The sequence below is a fragment of the Salvelinus alpinus genome, chromosome 17 (assembly GCF_045679555.1).
Source record: "Salvelinus alpinus chromosome 17, SLU_Salpinus.1, whole genome shotgun sequence".
Taxonomy (NCBI): Eukaryota; Metazoa; Chordata; class Actinopteri; order Salmoniformes; family Salmonidae; genus Salvelinus; species Salvelinus alpinus.
The window spans coordinates 26,492,862-26,513,344 of NC_092102.1; the positions used below are offsets into that span (position 1 = coordinate 26,492,862).

The window sequence follows — 20,483 nt, forward strand, 5'->3', positions numbered from 1 at the left end:
AGTGTGCAGGAGGGCATGAAACAAAGAAATGTGTAGTGTCGGTGGAGAAAGTTGTGGGGGTGCCTATGGGGCTTGAGATGGGAGGTGTCCGGTGAGAGAAATGCAGGTTGAGGTTGCTAGGGTCAGAGTAGCAGTGAAGAGAGTGTTAGAAGAAGATGGGTACAGGGTGAGGGATCCTGAGAGGATTCCTGTGAGTAGGCAGAGAGTTATGGGAAGAATATGTGCTTCAGTAAGGTAGGTTTATTGGCATTCATAGCTATGGTTGTCAATTGCATTGCAGAAGTGGATCGAAAGTCACAGAAAATAGAGGTTGTGGTGGCCATGGCAGAGAAATGCTTGGGATTGCGAGGTTTTACTTCAGAACAGTTGCAGGGGGTGTTGAGTGGTCTGGAGTAGGATTAGATAGGGTAAATAGTGGAATGAGGTGTTTTTGTATTTTATTTTTTAGAAAGGGCTAATAGTTGGCAGGGTAACTTTTCCTTTTCCCCAATTGTATAGTACCGTATCACAAATAATTGAATATAGGTAGGCCGTGAATGGCCTCACACTCCAGTACAGTAGGTGGCGGTGTATGCAACTTAAATTTGATGCGATCAGCCAACACTATCCCGAAGAAGAAGTCACAGGCTGCTGCGTGGATAGAGCTGGAAACTATTGAACGTCAGACAGTTTTCTGTCAGGAAGCAGAAGACCGTATATGTAGCCAGGCAAGTCATAGACCGTATAAGTGAAGAAGAGGCAGTTCGAGGGAACAGTAATGGAGAAGCTCTGATCCAACGTTTTTCACGCCACTTCGATACGAAGTGATTTTCATAGCAGGTTAAGAGAGCCTTTTCGGCAGTGTGGCCCCAATTCTTCGTGTCAAATCATAACGGCGTGTTACCTCAAACGGTGAGCTACCTTGAAGGCGTTGATGTAAAGTAGCTAGCTAGCCGAGTTTGCTTGCTAGCCATCAGACACGCTAGCTAGTGCTTAAAAGTTAGCTTGGACAGCTAGTCCGGATTTCTCTGTTGAAGCTGGTTAGTTAGCTACATTTTTAGCCTGACAGATTTGCTATCAGATAGCTCACTAGATAGTTAGCTTGATAACTAGTTAGGTAGCATGCTTAGCTAGGTACTTGTTGTGTTGCTGTTAATTGAACTAACGTTTAGGTAAATACAGTAGGTTGAAAGCCGACGCCGAAAACAGTGGTTGCTCGACCTACGTCGAGGAAGGAGAGCATTGTTTTGTAATCGACAATGAAATATTCTTATGGTTACTGTTGAATTTGTTGGCACCTTAAATTCATGCACATTTTCTCAGAAAAAGTAACTGTGTCAACACTGTCTGCTCAGTCAAAAACGTGTAAACTTGGAACCAATCAGTACTCCTGTACGTACCTCTCATGATGAAGGCAGCCAATGGCCTGCTTCTACCCAACTAAAATGTAAATACAGCCTCACATTCGGATCACTATTTCATGTCTGTGTTTTGGGTCAGAGAGACTAACTAACTTTAGCTCCCAAAGACTGAATGACGTAAGATAAATATTAGTTTGGGTGCACTTGAAATATGCAGTATGCTATACGAATGGTCTTGATGTGCCTGCTTAGGAAGCTAGTGTTTCATGAGCTATTTCTCAGTGAATTCAATTTAAATTAACTAGTTGCAGACTTAAACATTCAATCATAATTTTCATATAAATCCAAACAAAATAATGTAGATAGAAAGATTGTATGTTAGAATGGAGGTTTAAAAACGACAGCTGCATATGTATATTAGCCAATACATATGGCATAACATAAGCGTACCTTGCAATGCGAACTAATCTAAAAACAGTTGTACAATGCGCTCTGCAATTAAATGACCAGAGTTTGATTTCTAAACCAGATTATTTCTCAAATAGAAACTGCCCAATACTAGGGCTGGGAATTGCCAGGTAGCTCACGATATAAACTCAGCAAAAAAATAAAGAACCGTCCTCCCACTGTCAACTGCGTTTATTTTCAGCAAACTTAACATGTGTAAATATTTGTATGAACATGATTCAACAACTGAGACATAAACTGAACAAGTTCCACAGACATGTGACTAACAGAAATGGAATAATGTGTCCCTGAACAAAGGGGAGCGGGGGTCAAAATCAAAAGTAAGTCAGAATCTGGTGTGGCCACCAGCTGCATTAAGTACTGCAGTGCATCTCCTCCTCATGGACTGCACCTGATTTGCCAGTTCTTGCTGTGAGATGTTACCCCACTCTTCCACCAAAGGCACCTGCAAGTTCCCGGACATTTCTGGGGGGGAATGGCCCTAGCCCTCACCCTCCGATTGAACAGGTCCCAGAGGTGGTCAATGGGATTGAGATCCGGGCTTGTCGCTGGCCATGGCAGAACACTGACATTCCTGTCTTGCAGGAAATCACACACAGAATGAGCAGTATGGCTGGTGGCATTGTCATGCTGGAGGGTCATGTCAGGATGAGCCTGCAGGATGGGTACCACATGAGTGAGGAGGATGTCTTCCCTGTAACACACAGCGTTGAGATTGCCTGCAATGACAACAAGCTCAGTGCAATTATTCAGTGACACACCGCTCCAGACCATGATGGACCCTCCACTTCCAAATCGATCCCGCTACAGAGTACAGGCCTCTGTGTAATGCTAATTTCTTCAACGATAAACGCGAATCCGACCATCACCCCTGGTGAGACAAAACCGTGACTCGTCAGTGAAGAGCACTTTTTGCCAGTCCTGTCTGGTCCAGCGACGGTGGGTGTGTGCCCATAGGCGACGTTGTTGCCGGTGATGTCTGAGGACCTGCCTTACAACAGGCCTACAAGCCCTGAGTCCAGCCTCTCTCAGCCTATTGCGGACAGTCTGAGCACTGATTGAGGGATTGTGCGTTCCTGGTGTAACTCTGGCAGTTGTTGCCATCCTGTACCTGTCCCGCAGGTGTGATATTTGGATGTACCGATCCTGTGCAGGTGTTGGTACACGTGGTCTGCCACTGCGAGGAGGATCAGCTCTCCGTCCTGTTTCCCTGTAGCGCTGTTTTAGGCGTTCTCACAGTACGGACATGGCAATTTATTGCCCTGTCCACATCTGCAGTCCTCATGCCTCCTTGCAGCATGCCTAAGGCACGTTCACGCAGATAAGCAGGGACCATGGGCATCTTTCTTGGTGTTTTTCCAGAGTCCGTAGAAAGACCTCTTTAGTGTCCTAAATTTTCATAACTGTAACCTTAATTGCCTACCGTCCGTAAGCTGTTAGTGTCTTAACGACCGTTCCACAGTTGCTTGTTCATTAATTGTTTATGGTTCATTGACCAAGCATGGGAAACAGTATTTTAACCCTTTACAATGAAGATCTGTGAAGTTATTTGAAATTTTACGAATTATCTTTGAAAGACAGGGTCCTGACAAAGGTCTGTTTCCTTTTTCCTGAGTTTATTATCAAGATACTTAGTTGAAGTTGGAAGTTTACATACACCTTAGCCAAATACATTTAATCTCAGTTTTTCACAATTCCTGACATTTAATCCGACAAAAAATTCCCTGTTTTAGGTCAGTTAGGATTACCACTTTATTTTAAGAATGTGAAATGTCAGAATAATAGTAGAGTGATTTTATTTAAGCTTTTATTTCTTTCATCACATTCCCAGTGGGTCAGAAGTTTACATACTAATTGAGTGTATCTGGTAGCATTGCCTTTACATTGTTTAACTTGGGTCAAGCGTTTCAGGTAGCCTTCCACAAGCTTCCCACAATAAGTTGGGTGAATTTTGGCCCATTCCTCCTGATAGAGACATGTTTTTCATAATGTACGTTTTATGCATATACATTCGAACAAAGAACACAATCACAAATAGTGTTTCACCATTTATTTAATATGTAGACATAGCAAAGGTGTCTCAGGCAGCATTTGAAATATCTAAATATAGTGTAATATACCAATCAATGTATATCAAGTGCGGTGGAGGGCACAATCTTAGTGTTGCAGTCCAGAAATGAGAGCATTACCATCTATGTCAAAAGCCTGGGTCTCTGATGGAGGCTGTAGAACTGTCATCAATGTGTGCTTCAGTATTACCCACTTCTCTCTAGGAGAATTTGTGTGCCCAGGCCCCATAGACATATCGAAATGATCCCACCCTGGTCACCGATGTAGAGAGAGACAAGTGCCTTAGCAGAATGCAATCTAAAGCTTGTGTGGTCCAAAGACGACAACTCTACCATCTATGGTAAAAGCCTGGAGGGACAATAGAATTCTTACCACTGCATGTAACAATAGTAGAATCTGTTTGTCACTTGTCAGACTGATTCTATATTGAATTTGAGGTGCTCAAAAACAAGCTTGTGTATCTGTAGTTGGTGTTCTTCAACTTCAAAATGCACTATGCTGTGTAAGACAAAACCCACAAAGAAAGACAACAGGAAAATACATACGTGGTCCCAATATCTAAAGAGGGAGGGCAGTGCTAGTTCAAACTGCAGTAGGATGGTTCTCCTCACAGGTGAATGAATCAGCCCATGCTTGGTGAATAGCACTTGGTTGATCTCTGGGAGCAGGACACAGGAGAGCTGGATAGATCATGTGAGACAAGAATAATTCAAATAAATCACCACAGCAAAGGAATGTAGTTCGTGAGCTTGAAAATTTACATCCTGACAGTCTGAGGCAGGGTGCTCTGCAATCATCCTCCAACTATTGACTGGGATCATGTGGCATATCTTGTCATTATGAATTTAATTAGTGTGTCCTGACTTGATGACTGTATTAGCTTTACAATACTTGTCCTATAGATTTTTGTAGTCTTAAATTATTACTTGGAATAAACTGATAGCTAAAATGCTCCTTGTCCCGGGAATGACATACTAGCTAGTGATAAAGCTATCTTCTCCTGCTAGCTAGCAACATATCTACTTGTTGTAATTAGCTAGCTAACTAGCAAGATAGCTACTTTACTAAGGTTATTTGGAGTCATTTTACAGCTTGCATTGATGGTATAATGATTCTGTTACTACAACTAAATAAAATACTTTACCTGATAGAGCAGTTTGTCGAACGGAGATCTCTCGAGCTCTCACCAACTGTCTACTGCCTTTGGTATGGATCATGTCATTGGCAGATGTATTTAGCAACAATAGTACCATGGATAGTACAGGTGTTGTGATTGGTTTACAGTGTAGTACTCGGCAGTGTTTGCCTGTCCAGCTAGCAAACATAAAATGTAGGTATTTAGGAAAAATTTGGAAGAATTGACATTGCCAACCAACAAATGTGTTCAGAAGAAATAAATATACACTATGTATAAACCAGCTCCTCCATCGACAGTGATCATCTCAAAAACTAAAGCAGATGGCTTGTACGGCCCACCACCTAAACATTGGCTAGATTAATTGCCATACAAGCGGGTTTAATAACCTTGCCGTAGTAGGCTCCATGACAAGAGATGCACTAGTACTAACCAAGTTACTTGTCATACCAGCAGTGGTTAGACTATATTTTGGAAAAGCGAGCTAGCTAACTTAGCTGTAACAGGTAGCTAGCAAGGTAGCTATATCTCGCTATTAGTACTGCAGTAGCTAGCTAGCAAGAAAACAATGTGTTGACTGGCTTGCAATCACATTTCACTTTATATGTAACTAGCTAGCTATCTAGCTAACGTAATGCTGAAAGAATGATCAACGCAATATTAAATGTAGCTAGTAATACTTCATGGGTAATGTAATCTGCACAGTCGGTGTTCCTATGCAATTTCTTGAGCCTCCATACATACATACAGATACAAGTCCAAGGTGTTTTCAAAGTTTGTCATATGCCACTGACTAGCTAGATACTTTGTATGCTAAATGTTGCACATACATGCTATAACGTTCCCAAAAAGACAACATGCTTAAGTTTATCTTGCATGAGTACTAGGTACGCTGACCTTGCGTTCTAAGCTAGCGGCTGTATCATTTGGCGTTTGTCAACAGTAGCCCAAAGCTGAAGCTTATAGACTCATATCATATAAGGTTAAACTCTGGGCTATGTAAACCGTAAAAGAGACACACTTTTGAAGGCAACCTGTTACCCTGCCTTGTTGACTGTGTAGACCTGACGCCTCCATTTTTGTCCCCTCTTGGCCTGTGTGTTTCCTATCAGACTGTGATTTGAGATGGAAACTGGAGAGCAGGTTGGAGTGGAGGCTGTCCCCTACTGCTGTTCTGACTTCGATAGTGGGGAGACCCCCGCCCGTGGCCTGGCCATCCGCACCAGAAAGACCCGCAGCTTGAGCACCTCATCTGCCACTGCTTGCGACTACAGGTACGGTATTATCACCCCGTTTTCACTTCACCGTGTGGAATACTAAAATAAACGATGGAACAATCAAATTTAAAGTCACTCTTGGTTTTCTCACTACCCTATTTTTTTGTTATTCACATTGCCTCATTTTCAATGTGTATGCGCAAATTGTATATGCACACTTCTGGGATTGCCAGGTTTCTCCCCAAAGAATGTAACTGTGGCACTGCGCCACCCTGTGGATTGGCTGCGCCACTATGTAATTAAGAAAAAATATATATAAAAACGCAACATGTAAATTGTTGGTCCCGTGTTTAATGGGATGAAATTAATGACCCCAGAAGTGTTCCATACGCACAAAAAGCTTATTTCTCTCCAAATTTGTGCACATTTGTTTACATCCCTGTTAGTAAAAATGTTTCCTTTGCCAAGGTAATCCATCCACCTGACAGGTGTGGCAGGTGAAGAAGCTGATTAAACAGCATGGTCATTACACAGGTGCACCTTGTGCTGGGGACAATAAAAGGCCATTCAAAAATGTGCAGTTATGTCACAAAACACGATGCCACATATTTCAAGTTGAGGGAGCGTGTAATTGGCATTCTGACAGCAGGAACGTCCACCAGAGCTGTTGCCAGAGAATTTGTTACTTTCTCTACCATAAGCTGCCTCCAACGTTGTTTTAAAGAATTTGACAATACGTCCAACCGGCCTCACAACCGTAGACCACGCCACCCCAGGACCTCCACATCCGGCTGCTTCACCTGTGGGATCGTCTGAGACCAGCCACTCAGACAGCTGATGAAACTGAGGAGTGTTTCTGTCTGTTGTAAAGCCCTTTTGTGGGGAAAAAACTCATTCGGATTGGCTGGGCCTTGCTCCCCAGTGGGTGGGCCTATGCCTACCCATGGCTTCACTGCTGCCTAGTCATGTGAAATCCATATATTAGGGCCTAATGAATTTTAAATTGACTGATTTCCTTATATAAACTGTAACTCTGTGAAATTGTTGCGTTTTAAAAAATTTGGTTTTGTGCACAATTTTGTGCTTTTCATTTTAGGCCAGGCACCACATCCAAATAGGGTAAAAAAAATAAATGCTCAAGAATGCACAAAATAGCAGATACATGCTGTTAATAACTTTTAGCCCCCCCCTGTGCCGTACTCAGCAGCACCACTACCTTGTTGGAGAATCCTGCATGCTACAACCATGATTATGAACATCTGGTGTTGGCAAAACTGTGTTTTAGCAACTGAGAATGAGGCATCTGTCATATGGTAGTGAGTATGACAGTTGAATCAACATAAGAGATTTCCTGGTGCGCAATGCTTTTCAGATAACACACAGACCCATAAATTGCCACTTTCAACTTAATTTATTCCGTCTTGGTAGGCCTAAATGTGCTAGCCTCTCTTTTGCAGTGTGGTTTGAGGTTGACAGAGAGCACATATACGCAGCCCATTACGACATGTCCGTGGTTTGAAATTGCACCATCTCAAATGTGAAATACTGTACAGTCCCTCAGACAACCAGAGCAGAGGTTTCCAGGAAACGACACATCAAGTGTATTTCCCCACGGTGGATGATGCAGGGAGTGTGTGTGATGGCAACTACCAGCTGAGCCCTCCGTGAATTATCATCGTCTTAAGCATCACACACACAAACACCGTGTGTTTGTCTGCAGCCTGTAGTGTAGTAAAAGATAGCGAACCTTCAGAACCAGACAGCTAATAGGATTTGCTAACCTGAGTCACGTGACCTGACTGACCAGAGGGCCTTCTGAGAGGGGAAGAGAGGCAGTCCTCTTATCCAGCGCCATCAGAGCAGGTGAACTCATTTAGCCCAATTGGAAATTGCCATTCACCCCTAATACAATCTAAGTACTGGTATTTTAATGAATTTGAGAAAATATGAGTTCAGGATTTTTCCACTGCTGCACTCTTGAGGCTGGCTTACTATCTGTATTTGAGAACTTAGAAGATAAAAGGTCACTGTGTGTGAAACGGAATGTTTCTTTGGTTGCAGCCTAATTTATTATATTCCTGTTTCATTATTCGCTGTTGCAGTATTTCCAAAGCTGAGGTTGGACATTAAAGTTTTAATCAGTGTTTGAGATGAATAGTATTTCTCAATTGGTTAAGCTTAGACATTTCAGATGGGTGATGAGGGTGTTGCATAATATCATATTTAATTTGACTTCCTTCCAAAATAATGTGTATTACCAGTCCTAGAAATTAATCATACCTGTATCTGAAGACATGTTCCAACGTCTCCTGAAAATTGCCCCCCTTTAACAACACAACATGGCAGTAGAATTGTCAAAATATAATACTTAGAGCGGCAATTATTTTATCATTGTAAATGAGAGGATGTTGAAAATGTAGGCCTAGCCTATGCAGGATGGGTACATTATTGTTTCATAACAAACAGACCCAGGGCTTAGTATGCATTCTTCTCATGGTTTGAGGTTTCATAAATTATTTTGAAAGGGTATCCTGAGGTGTCTCGACACATTTACACTACCGTTCAAAAGTTAACACCTACTCATTCAAGAGTTTTTCTTTTCTACATTGCAGAATAATAGTGAGGACATCAAAACTATGAAGTAACACACGGAATCATGTAGTAACCAAAAAAGTGTTCAACAAATCAAAATATATTTGAGGTTCTTCAAATAGCCACCCTTTGTCTAAATGACAGCTTTGCTCACTCTTGGCATTCTCTCAACCAGCTTCATGGGGTAGTCACCTGGAATGCTTTTCAATTGACAGGTGTGCCTTAAGTTAATTTGTGGAATGCCTTAATGTGTTTGATCCAGTCAGTTGTGTTGTGACAAGGTAAGGTGGGGGGGTATTTGGTAAAAGACCAAGTCCATATTATGGCAAGAACAGTTCAAATAAGCAAAGAGAAACGACAGTCCATCATTACTTTAAGACATGAAGGTCAGTCATACGGAACATTTCAAGAACTTTGAAAGTTTCAAGTGCTGTTGCAAAAACCATGAAGCGCTATGATGAAACTGGATCTCATGAGGACCGCCATAGGAAAGGAAGACCCAGAGTTAACTCTGCTGCAGAGGATAAGTTAGTTACCAACCTCAGAAATTTCAGCCCAATTAAATGCTTCAGAGTTCAAGTAACGGACACATCTCAACATCAACTGTTCAGAGGAGACTGCATGAATCAGGCCTTCATGGTCGAATTGATGCGAAGAAACCACTACTAAAGGACACTAAAAAGAAGACTTTGCTTTGGCCAAGCAACACGAGCAATGGACATTAGACCGGAATACATTTTTCAAAATTTTAGATTTTTGTTTTCAACCGCTATGTCTTTGTGAGACGCGAGAGGTGTGTGTGTCTGAACGGATGATCTCCTCATGTGTATTTCCCACCGTAAAGCATGGAGGAGGTGTTATGGTGTGGGGGTGCTTTGCTGGTGACACTGATTTATCTGTGATTTATTTAGAATTCAAGGCACACATAACCAGCATGGCTACCACAGCATTCTGCAGCGATACGCCATCCCGTCTGGTTTGCGCTTAATGGGACTATCATTTATTTTCCAGGCTGTGTAAGGGCTATTTGACCAAGAAGGAGAGTGATGAGTGCTGCATCATATGACCTGGCCTCCACAATCACCAGACCTCAACCCAATTTAGATGTTTTGGGATGAGTTGGACCACAGAGTGAAGGAAAAGCAGCCAAGAAGTGCTCAGCGTATGTGGGAACTCCTTCAAGAATTTTTAAATATAAAAGCTTCACATATTCAAAAGTTTTACTTGAACCCTAAATGGTTCTCAAGTAGATTACTAAGAAAAGCTCATCCATTGTTTAAAAATTGCCTTTTTGCCTTTGTACAGATTGCCATGTCTCATTTTCGATTAATTGAAACTTATATACTTTGAAAAAAGTCTCTTTTTCAAACAAGCTTTGCAGACCTGGCTATAATTTCAATTTCATCCCCCTGAAAAGATAGAACAAACCCAGCAAGAAAAGAAACGTCCCGTTGTCAGGACCCTGTCTTTCAAAGATAATTCGTAAAAATCCAAATAACTTCACAGATCTTCATTGTAAAGGGTTTAAACACTGTTTCCCATGCTTGTTCAATGAACCATAAACAATTAATTAACATGCACCTGTCGAACGGTCATTAAGACACTAACAGCTTACAGACGGTAGGCAATTAAGGTTAGTTATGAAAATTTAGGACACTAAAGAGGTCTTTCTACGGACTCTGGAAAAACACCAAGAAAGATGCCCAGGGTCCCTGCTGATCTGCGTGAACGTGCCTTAGGCATGCTGCAAGGAGGCGTGAGGACTGCAGATGTGGCCTGTGCAATAAATTGCAATGTCCGTACTGTGAGACGCCTAAGACAGCGCTACAGGGAGACAGGACGGACAGCTGATCGTCCTCGCAGTGGCAGACCACGTGTAACAACACCTGCACAGGATCGGTACATCCGAACATCACACCTGCGGGACAGGTACAGGATGGCAACAACTGCCCGAGTTACACCAGGAATGCACAATCCCTCCATCAGTGCTCTGACTGTCCGCAATAGACTGAGAGAGGCTGGACTGAGGGCTTGTAGGCCTGTTGTAAGGCAGGTCCTCACCAGACATCACCGGCAACAACGTTCTCTATGGGCACAAATCCACCATTGCTGGACCAGACAGGACTGGAAAAAAGTGCTCTTCAACTGTCAAGTTGTCCTTGATGTCCTTTGTTTTAAATGTATTATATATACATTTTCTTTGCATTGTTTGCTATTTTCTTCTGTCTCTTCCTATTTTCTCTGTAGTTCATTCTCTTGGTTGTTGGTGCATTGGGGGGTTCTTGTGGGTGGGGAATATATTTTTTTAATTCTTTTTCTTGGTGGGGGGGCTGTGGGAGGGGTCTTGAATGGTTGAGGGACAGCTATTGGGGAACTGTGGGGGGATCTTGGATGGTTAGGGTTCACGTTTCTTCGCCTGGTGGGAGATCTGTCAACGTGCCCTTGAGCAGGGCATTGACCCTGGATTTTTCTGTGTGTCGCTCTGAATGGGAGTCTGTTGGATGACTGGTATGGTGTCGTTGTTGAGCGGCTTCACTGCAAGTATATTGTATGTTTCGGATAATAAATATATACAAAAAAAATTTAGCTCCCAAGACTGTTGGAAAAGCATTCCAGGTGAAGCTGGTTTAGAGAATGCCACGAGTGTGCAAAGCTGTCAAGGCAAAGGGAGGTTATTTTGAAGAATATATTTTTGTTTGGCACTTTTTGGGTACTACATGATTCCATATGTGCTATTTCATAGTTTTGATAGCTTCACTATTCTACAATGTAAAAAATAAAGACACCCTTGAATGGGTAGGTGTTCTAAAACTTTTGACTGGTAGTGTATAGCTATTACTTTCTGACCTTTAAAAAAAAAAAAAAAAAAAAAACTATTTTCACCTAAACACAGGGGAGGAACCAGAAGGGTTTGATTTGAGAAAGACCAGACTACAGGAATTATTTTCATTTTGGTTATCAGTATAAGAATAATCACTTGCCTGTTTCTCTTTGTCATTCAAATGTTTCAGGAGAAATCAGTCTCTACATGGACCAAGTCCTGTGACCACTTTTGGACCGAAAGCATGTATGCTGCAGAATCCACACGCAGTCATGTAAGTCCCTAACAACAACTGAAGTTTTTAAATTACACATGGTGCTTGTGATTCTTACCAACTGTGGGGGGGAAGAGTCACTTATTTTCCACACAGTTAATTAGAATGTATTGAGTATGTATAACGTAATTGAATCCAAACCATAACTCAATATAAATTTCCTGAGGTAAGAAACTTGGATCACTTTCACTGAGGGCCAAAATAGTTTGAATCTCCCCATTGTAGGGAATGACTCCTAAATGATATTTGGACTTGTGGAAACCTTTTTCATTTGTAATTACACTGAACCAGTCAGACAACATGGACTGTTCACCTGCATCCAATAAGTAAAGTCTTCTCCATTCCATTGGGGTCAAGCTAGGCTTTGTTTGCCTGGTTAAGGTTATACTCTGCCGCTTTCCCATGCTGAAGATGGATCTATGACAGAACCGAGAGCCGGTGAAGTGATTTAGCCCGCTTCTGTATACATCTGGCCCTTCTTTGGACACTGTTAACAAACCTCCAAACGAGCTTCAATGCCATACAACACTCCTTCCGTGGTCTCCAACTGCTCATAAATGCTAGTAAAACTAAATGCATGCTCTTCAAAAGATCGCTGCCCGCACCTGCTCGCCCGACTAGCATCACTACTCTGGACGGTTATGACTTAGAATATGTGTACAACTATAAATACCTAGGTGTCTGGCTAGACTAACTCTCCTTCCAGACTCACATTAAGCATCTGCAATCCAAAATTAAATCTAGAATCGGCCTATTTCGCAACAAAGCTTCCTTAATTCATGCTGCCAAACATACCCTCGTAAAACTGACTATCCTACCGATCCTTGACTTCGGCGATGTCATTTACAAAAAAGCCTCTAACACTCTACTCAGCAAATTGGATGTAGTCTATCACGGTGCCATCTGTTCTGTCACCAAAGCCCCATGTATTACCCACCACTGCGACCTGTATGCTCTCATTGGCTGGTCCTCGCTACATATTCGTCGCCAAACCCACTGGCTCCAGGTCATCTAAGTCTTTGCTAGGTAAAGCTCCGCCTTATCTCAGCTCACTGGTCACCATAGCAACACCCACCCGTAGCGCATGCTCCAGCAGGTATATTGAACTGGTCATCCTCAAAGCCAACATGTCCTTTGGCTGCCTTCCAGTTCTCTGCTGCCAATGATTGGAACAAGTTGCAAAATCACTGCAGTTGGAGACTTATCTCCCTCTCTAACTTTAAGCATCAGCTGTCAGAGCAGCTTACCGATCACTGCAGCTGTAGACAGCCTATCTGTAAATAGCCCATCCAACCAACTACCTACCTCATCCCCATATTTGTTTTTCTGCTCTTTTGCACACCAGTATTTCTACTTGCACATCCTCATCTGCACATATCACTCCAGTGTAATTTGCTAAATTGTAATTACTTCGCCACTATTGGCCTATTTATTGCCTTACCTCCTGACTTCATTTGCACACACTGTATACAGATTTTTCTATTGGGTTATTGACTGTACGTTTGTTTACCCCATGTGTAACTCTGTTTTTGTCGCACTGCTTTGCTTTATCTTGGCTAGGTCACAGTTGTAAATGAGAACTTGTTCTCTACTGGCCTACCTGTTTAAATAAAGGTGAAATAAAAATCTGCGGCCGTATCCATAAAGCGTCTCAAAAGCTCCTATGAATCCTGCTAAAACCTGTTAGAAGACAAAAAAAACTGCGAGCTCAGTCGGTTTTAGGATGATGTTAAAGGTTCAATGCAGCTGTTTTTATTTCAATATTACATATTTTCTGGGTAACAATTAAGTACCTTACTCTGATTAATTGAAAACAATGTTCAAAAGAAGCAAAAATAGCTTCGTAGGAAAGAGCAATTTCTCAAGCAAGGATTTGTCTAGGACTGTTTGGGAGTGGTCTGAGTAGGGAGGGCAAAACTGAAAACTAGGTCTTACTGGCAGAGATGTGTAGAAGTCTCTTATTGGTCTATTACCTAATTTATCGCCTGGTGATGTCACCAGACAGGAAAACTCCTTCCCACCACAACAGGCTGAAATTTTAGTTCTTTTTTAATTTATTTTATTTAACCAGGTAGGCTAGTTGAGAACAAGTTCTCATTTACAACTGCGACCTGGCCAAGAATAAAGCAAAGCAGTGCGACAAACAACAACACAGAGTTGCACATGGAATAGACAAGCGTACAGTCAACACAGAGAAAAAAAGACTATATACAGTGTGTGCAAATGGCGTGAGGAGGTAGGCAATAAATGGCCATAGTAGTGAAGTAATTACATTTTAGCAGATTAATACGAGTGATAAATGAGCAGATGATGATGTGCAAGTAGAGATACTGGTGTGCAAAAGAGCAGAAAAGTAAATTAAAAACAATATGGGGATGAGGTAGGTAGATTGGGTGGGCTATTTACAGATGGACTATGTACAGCTGCAGCGATCGGTTAGCTGCTCAGATAGCTGATGTTTAAAGTTAGTGAGGGAAATGTACGTCTCCAGCTTCAGCGATTTTTGCAATTCGTTCCAGTCACTGGCAGCAGTGAACTGAAAGGAAAGGCGGCCAAAGGAGGTGTTGGCTTTGGGGATGACCAGTGAGATATACCTGCTGGAGCGTGTGCTACGGGTGGGTGTTATCGTGAGCTGAGATGAGGCGGAGCTTTACCTAGAAAAGGCTTTTTGATGACCTGGAGCCAGTGGGTCTGGTGACGAATATGTAGCGAGGGCAAGCCGACTAGAGCATACAGGTCGCAGTGGTGGGTGGTATAAGGGGTTTGGTAACAAAACAGATGGCACTGTGATAGACTGCATCCAGTTTGCTGAGTAGAGTATTGGAGGCTATTTTGTAGATGACATCGCCGAAGTCGAGGATCAGTAGGATAGTCAGTTTTACTAGGGTAAGTTTGGCGGCGTGAGTGAAGGAGGCTTCGTTGTGAAGTAGAAAGCCGATTCTAGATTTAATTTTGGATTTGAGATGTTTAATATGAGTCTGGAAGGAGAGTTTACAGTCTAGCCAGACACCTAGGTATTTGTGGTTGTCCACATATTCTAGGTCAGAACCGTCCAGGGTAGTGATGCTAGTCGGGCGGGCGGGTGCCGGCAGCGAACGGTTGAAAAGCATGCATTTGGTTTTACTAGCATTTAAGAACAGTTGGAGGCCACGGAAGGAGTGTTGTATGGCATTGAAGCTCTTTTGGAGGTTAGTTAAGTGTCCAAAGAAGGGCCAGATGTATATTCAAACAGCTCTTAAACAAAGGGCATTTTATCATTGTTTTCACAATTTCACAGTATTATTTCAACCTCATAGTGTGGAAATATACACTGAACAAAAAATATAAACACAACATGTAAAGTGTTGGTCCCATGTTTCATGAGCTGAAATAAAACAACCCAGAAATGTTCCATACGCACAAAGCCTTTTTCTCTCCAATTTTGTGCACAAATTTGTTTGCATCCCTGTTAGTGAGCTTTCCTCCTTTGCCAAGAGATTCCATCCACCTGACAGGTGTGGCTTATCAATAAGCTGATTAAACGGCAAGATCATTACACAGGTGCACCTAGCGCAGGGAACAATAAAAGGCCACTAAAATGTACAGTTTTTTTTTTCACACAACACAATGCCACAGGTGTCTCAAGCTTTGAGGGAGCGTGCAGTTGGCATACTGACTGTTGGATTGTCCACACAAACTGTTGCCGGATTGAATGTTAATTCCTCTACCATTAGCTGCCACCAATGTTTTAGAGAATTTGGCAGTATCTTCAACAGGCCTCAAACACAGACCACGTGTATGGTGTCGTCTGAGCCAATGGTTTGCTCATGTCAACATTGTGAACAGAGTGCCTCATGGTGGCGGTGGGGTTATGGGCAGGCATAAGCTACGGACACAATTGCATTTTATTGATGGCAATTTGAATGCACAGAGATATACTGTGACGAGGTCCTGATACCCTTTTTTAAAATTTAGTTATCTGTTACCAAAAGACATGTGTTCCAAGTCATGTGAAATCCATAGATTAGGGCCTAATGAATTTATTTAAATGGACTGATTTCCCGGTAAGAACTTTAACTCAGTAAAATCTTTAAAACGGTTGTTTATTTTTGGTGTGTGTATGTACAGTTGAAGTCGGAAGTTTACATGCACTTAGGTTGGAGTCATTAAAACTCATTTTTCAACCACTCCACAAATTTCTTGTTAACAAACTATAGTTCTGGCAAGTCGGTTAGGACATCTACTTTGCATGACACAAGTCATTATTCCAACAATTGTTTACAGACAGATTATTTCACTTATAATTCACTGTATCACAATTCCAGTGGGTCAGAAGTTCACATACACTAAGTTGACTGTGCCTTTAAACAGCTTGGAAAATTCCAGCAAATGATGTTATGGCTTTAGAAGCTTCTGATTGGCTAATTTACATAATTTGAGTCAATTGGAGGTGAAACTGTGGATGTATTTCAAGGCCTACCTTCAAACTCAGTGCCTCTTTGCTTGATATCATGGGAAAATCAAAAATCAGCCAAGACATCAGAAAAAACAATTGTAGACCTCCACAAGTCTGGTTCATCCTTGGGAGCAATTTCCAAACACCTGAAGGTACCACGTTCATCTGTACAAACAATAGCCGTCATACCGCTCAGGAAGGAGACGCGTTCTGTCTCCTGGTGCGAAAAGTGCAAATCAATCCCAGAACAACAGCAAAGGACCTTGTGAAGATGCTGGAGGAAATGGGTACAAAAGTATCTATATCCACAGTAAAACAAGTCCTATATCGACATAACCTGAAAGGCCGCTCAGCAAGGAAGAAGCCACTGCTCAAAAAAAAAAAAGCCAGACTACGGTTTGAAACTGCACATGGGGACAAAGATCGTACTTTTTGCACAATGGTCTGATGAAACTTAAACAGAACCGTTTGGCCATAATGACCGTCATTCTGTTTGGAGGAAATAGCGGGAAGTTAAAGCTTGGTCGCAAATGGGTCTTCTAAATGGACAATGACCCCAAACATACTTCCAAAATTGTGGCAAAAAGGCTTAAGGACAACAAAGTCAAGGTATTGGAGTGGCCATCACAAAGCCCTGACCTCAATCCTATAGAAAGTTTGTGGGCAGAACTGAAAAAGCGTGTTTGAGGAAGGAGGCCTACAAACCTGACTCAGTTACACCAGCTCTTGTCAGGAGGAATGGGCCAAAATTCACCCAACTTATTGTTGGAAGCTTGTGGAAGGCTACCTGAAACGTTTGACCCAAGTTAAACAATTTAAAGGCATTGCTACCAAATACTAATTGAGTTTATGTAAACTTCTGACCCACTGGGAATGTGATGAAATAAATAAATGAAAGCTGAAATCAGTCTCTATTATTCTGACATTTCACATTCTTAAAATTAAGTGGTGATCCTAACTGACTTAAGACAGGACATTTTTACTAGGATTAAATGTGAGGAATTGTGAAACTGAGTTTAACAGTGCCTTCATAAAGTATTCAGACCCCTTGACTTTTCCCACATTTTGTTAGGTTACAGCCTTATTCTAAAATGGATGAAATTATTTTTTCCCTTAAGCGACACACAATACCACATAATGACAAAGCAAAACGTTTATTTGAAATGTTTGCTATTTTTTACAAAATAGTAAAATGAAATTACGTTTACATAGGTATTCAGACCCCTTACTCAGTACTTTGTTGAAGCGTATTTGGCAGTGATTACACCCTTGACTCTTCCTTGGTTATAACACCACAAGCTTGGCACTCCTGTATTTGGGGAGTTTCTCCCGTTCTTCACTGCAGATCCTCTCAAGCTCTGTCAGGTTGGATGGGGAGCGTCGCTATTCAGCTATTTTCTGGTCTCAGATGTTCGATCGGGTTCAAGTCCGTCCCCTGGCTGGGTCACTCAAGGATATTCAGAGACTTGTCCCGAAGCCACTCCTGCGTTGTCTTGGCTGTGTGCTTAGGGTTGTTGTCTTGTTGGAAGGTGAACCTTCGCCCCAGTCTGAGGTCCTGAGAGCTCTGTAGTAGGTTTTCAACAAGGATCTCTCTGTACTTTGTTCCGTTCATCTTTCCCTCGATCCTGACTAGTCTCCTAGTCCCTGCCGCTGAAAAACATCCCCACAGCATGATTCTGCCACCACCATGCTTCACCATAGGGATGGTTTAAGGTTCCCTCCAGACGTGACGCTTGGCATTCAAGCCAAAGAGTTCAATCTTGGTTTCATCAGACCAGAGAATCTTGTTTCTCATGGTAAGTCTTTAGGTGCCTTTTGGCAAACTCTAAGCGGGCTGTCATGTGTTTTTTTACTGAGGAGTGGCTTCCGTCTAGCCACTACCATAAAGGCCTGATTGTGCTGCAGAGTGTGTCAAGTGCTTCAGAGATGGCTGTCATTCTGGAAGGTTCTCCCATCTCCACAGAGGAGCTCTGTCGGTGTGACCATCGGGTTCTTTGTCACCTCCCTGACCAAGGCCCTTCTCCAAAAATTGCTCAGTTTGGCCGGGCGGCCAGCTCTAGGAAGAGTCTTGGTGGTTCAAAACGTATTCCATTTAAGAATGATGGAGGCCACTGTGTTCTTGGGGACCTTCAATGCCGCGGAAACGTTTTGAATACCCTTCCCCAGATCTATGCCTCAACACAATCCTGTCTCGGCGCTCTACGGACAGTTCCTTCGACCTCATGGCTTGGTTTTTGCTCTGACATGCACTGTCAACTGATCTTATATAGACAGGTGTGTGTGTGCCTTTCCAAATCATGTCCAATCAGTTGAATTTACCACAAGTGGACTCCTATCAAGTTGTAATAACATCTCAAGGATGATCAATGGAAACAGGATGCACTTGAGCTTAATTTCGAGTCTCATAGCAAAGGGTCAGATCTTTATTTTTTTTTTACATTTGCAAAAATTTCTAAACCTGTTTTTGCTTTGTCATTATTGGGTATTGTGTGTAGATTGCTGAGGATTAATAAAACAAAACAAACATTTTAGAATAATGCTGTAACGTAGCAATGTGGAAAAAGTCAAGGGGTCGGAATACTTTCCGAAGGCACTGTATACCGAAGTATGTGGACAACCCTTCAAATTAGCGGATTCGGCCACACCCGTTGCTGACAGGTTTCTAGAATCGATTACACAGCCATACAATCTCCATTGGCAGTAGAATAGCCTTACTGAAGAGCTCAGTGACTTTCAACGTGGCATCCTATACCTTTCCAACAAGTCAGTTCGTCAAATTTCTGCCCTGTTAGAGCTGCCCCGTTCAACTGTAAGTGCTGTTATTGTGAATTGGAAATGTTGTTGCACCTAGACATCTCAGCTGCAACGTGGCTGGCCACACAGGCTCGAAGAATGGGACCACAGTGCTGAAGCAGTGCTAAAAATCCTCTGTCCTCGGTTGCAACACTCACTACCAAGTTCCATGCAAGGTTCATACAGAAATGTTTTGTCAAGATCGGTGTAGAAGATCTTGACTGGCCTGCACAGAGCCCTGACCTCAACAGAGCCCTGACCTCAACAGAGCCCTGACCTCAACTCCATCGAACACATTTGGGATGAACTGGAACGTCGACTGCAAGCCAGGCTGAATCGCCCCGACCTCACTAATGCTCTTGTGGCTGCTGTGGGGACTTGCCTCCATTCAGTGTTCCAACATCTAGTGAGAAAGCCTTATCAGAGGAGTGGAGGCTGTTATAGCAGCAAAGGGGGGTGTAACTCCATATTAATGCCTGTGATTTTGTAATGAGATGTTCGACGAGCAAGTGTCCACTTACTTTTGGTTATGTAGTGTAAAACACAGGACAATTACTTTTTTTTTGACTACACTGGGCCTTTAAGACACTGGTCAGACACTCTGAGCTAGGAGTACAAATCTATTCATAAAAGTTTCTCAGCTGGTGAACAAGACAGTTTGAGATTGTGGAAAATGTGATTATGCTCTGACATTGGTTATTCCCCATAATTTGCAACAATCGGGAGGAGGCATCACCGACTGTAGATTTTTTTGTTTGTTGTGATTTTGCAGTCCAAAGGGACAACTTGAAATAGTGATACATGGTGTAGTTTAATTAAATTGAAACACAAGTGTGATGTGACGGTATATCATGTGAAATAGGCCTTCAAATCATTGTCAAATGTGCAGGATATTATGTTGCATGTACACTACCGTTAAAAAGTTTGGGGTCACATAGAAATTTCCTTTATGGGTTGATCATACAGAAATATAAAAATATTATTCCAAATCAACTGCCTGTATGGCGCGGGAAACGCTCTCTTACTGCCTTATCGATAATCAAGAATTCTGCTGGTAACTCTTAATGGACAGCTCATGAGGTCTCCTCAATATCTGCCGAATAGGCTTCAGGTTTAGTTTTTATTTTTACCCATAAGAGTATAAGTAAAATATCTCTATTTTCAGCACTTACGACTGGTTTTCTACTCTGAGGCGCTTTGTGGATACAGTCCGAGATCACACATTGTGGGATAGCCTGCGTACAGCGCATGAAAGACTCTTACCAAAGCAGTTTGGCTGGCCCTTAGATTGGCCAGAGCCTTCCTTGGCCCTTGACTCGGGCCATCATGTAACTTGGT

General features: G+C 42.3%; 1 protein-coding gene across 3 annotated transcripts in view; it reads left to right on the forward strand.

Moving 5' to 3' along the window:
- The first annotated feature begins 656 nt into the window (after positions 1-656).
- LOC139542594 (NAD kinase-like) overlaps positions 657-20,483 on the forward strand; it is a 32,990-nt gene continuing 13,163 nt past the window's right edge. The window contains exons 1-3 of one of the 3 annotated variants that reach the window (XM_071348206.1): positions 657-891; positions 6,126-6,287; positions 11,834-11,917. In XM_071348206.1, coding sequence (XP_071204307.1) covers positions 6,139-6,287; positions 11,834-11,917 — 233 coding nt within the window. In that variant the 5' untranslated portion in view covers positions 657-891; positions 6,126-6,138. Of the gene's footprint in view, positions 892-6,125; positions 6,288-6,698; positions 8,094-11,833; positions 11,918-20,483 lie in introns of those variants that run through there. The other 2 variants (XM_071348205.1, XM_071348208.1) reach the window with 2 other exon arrangements.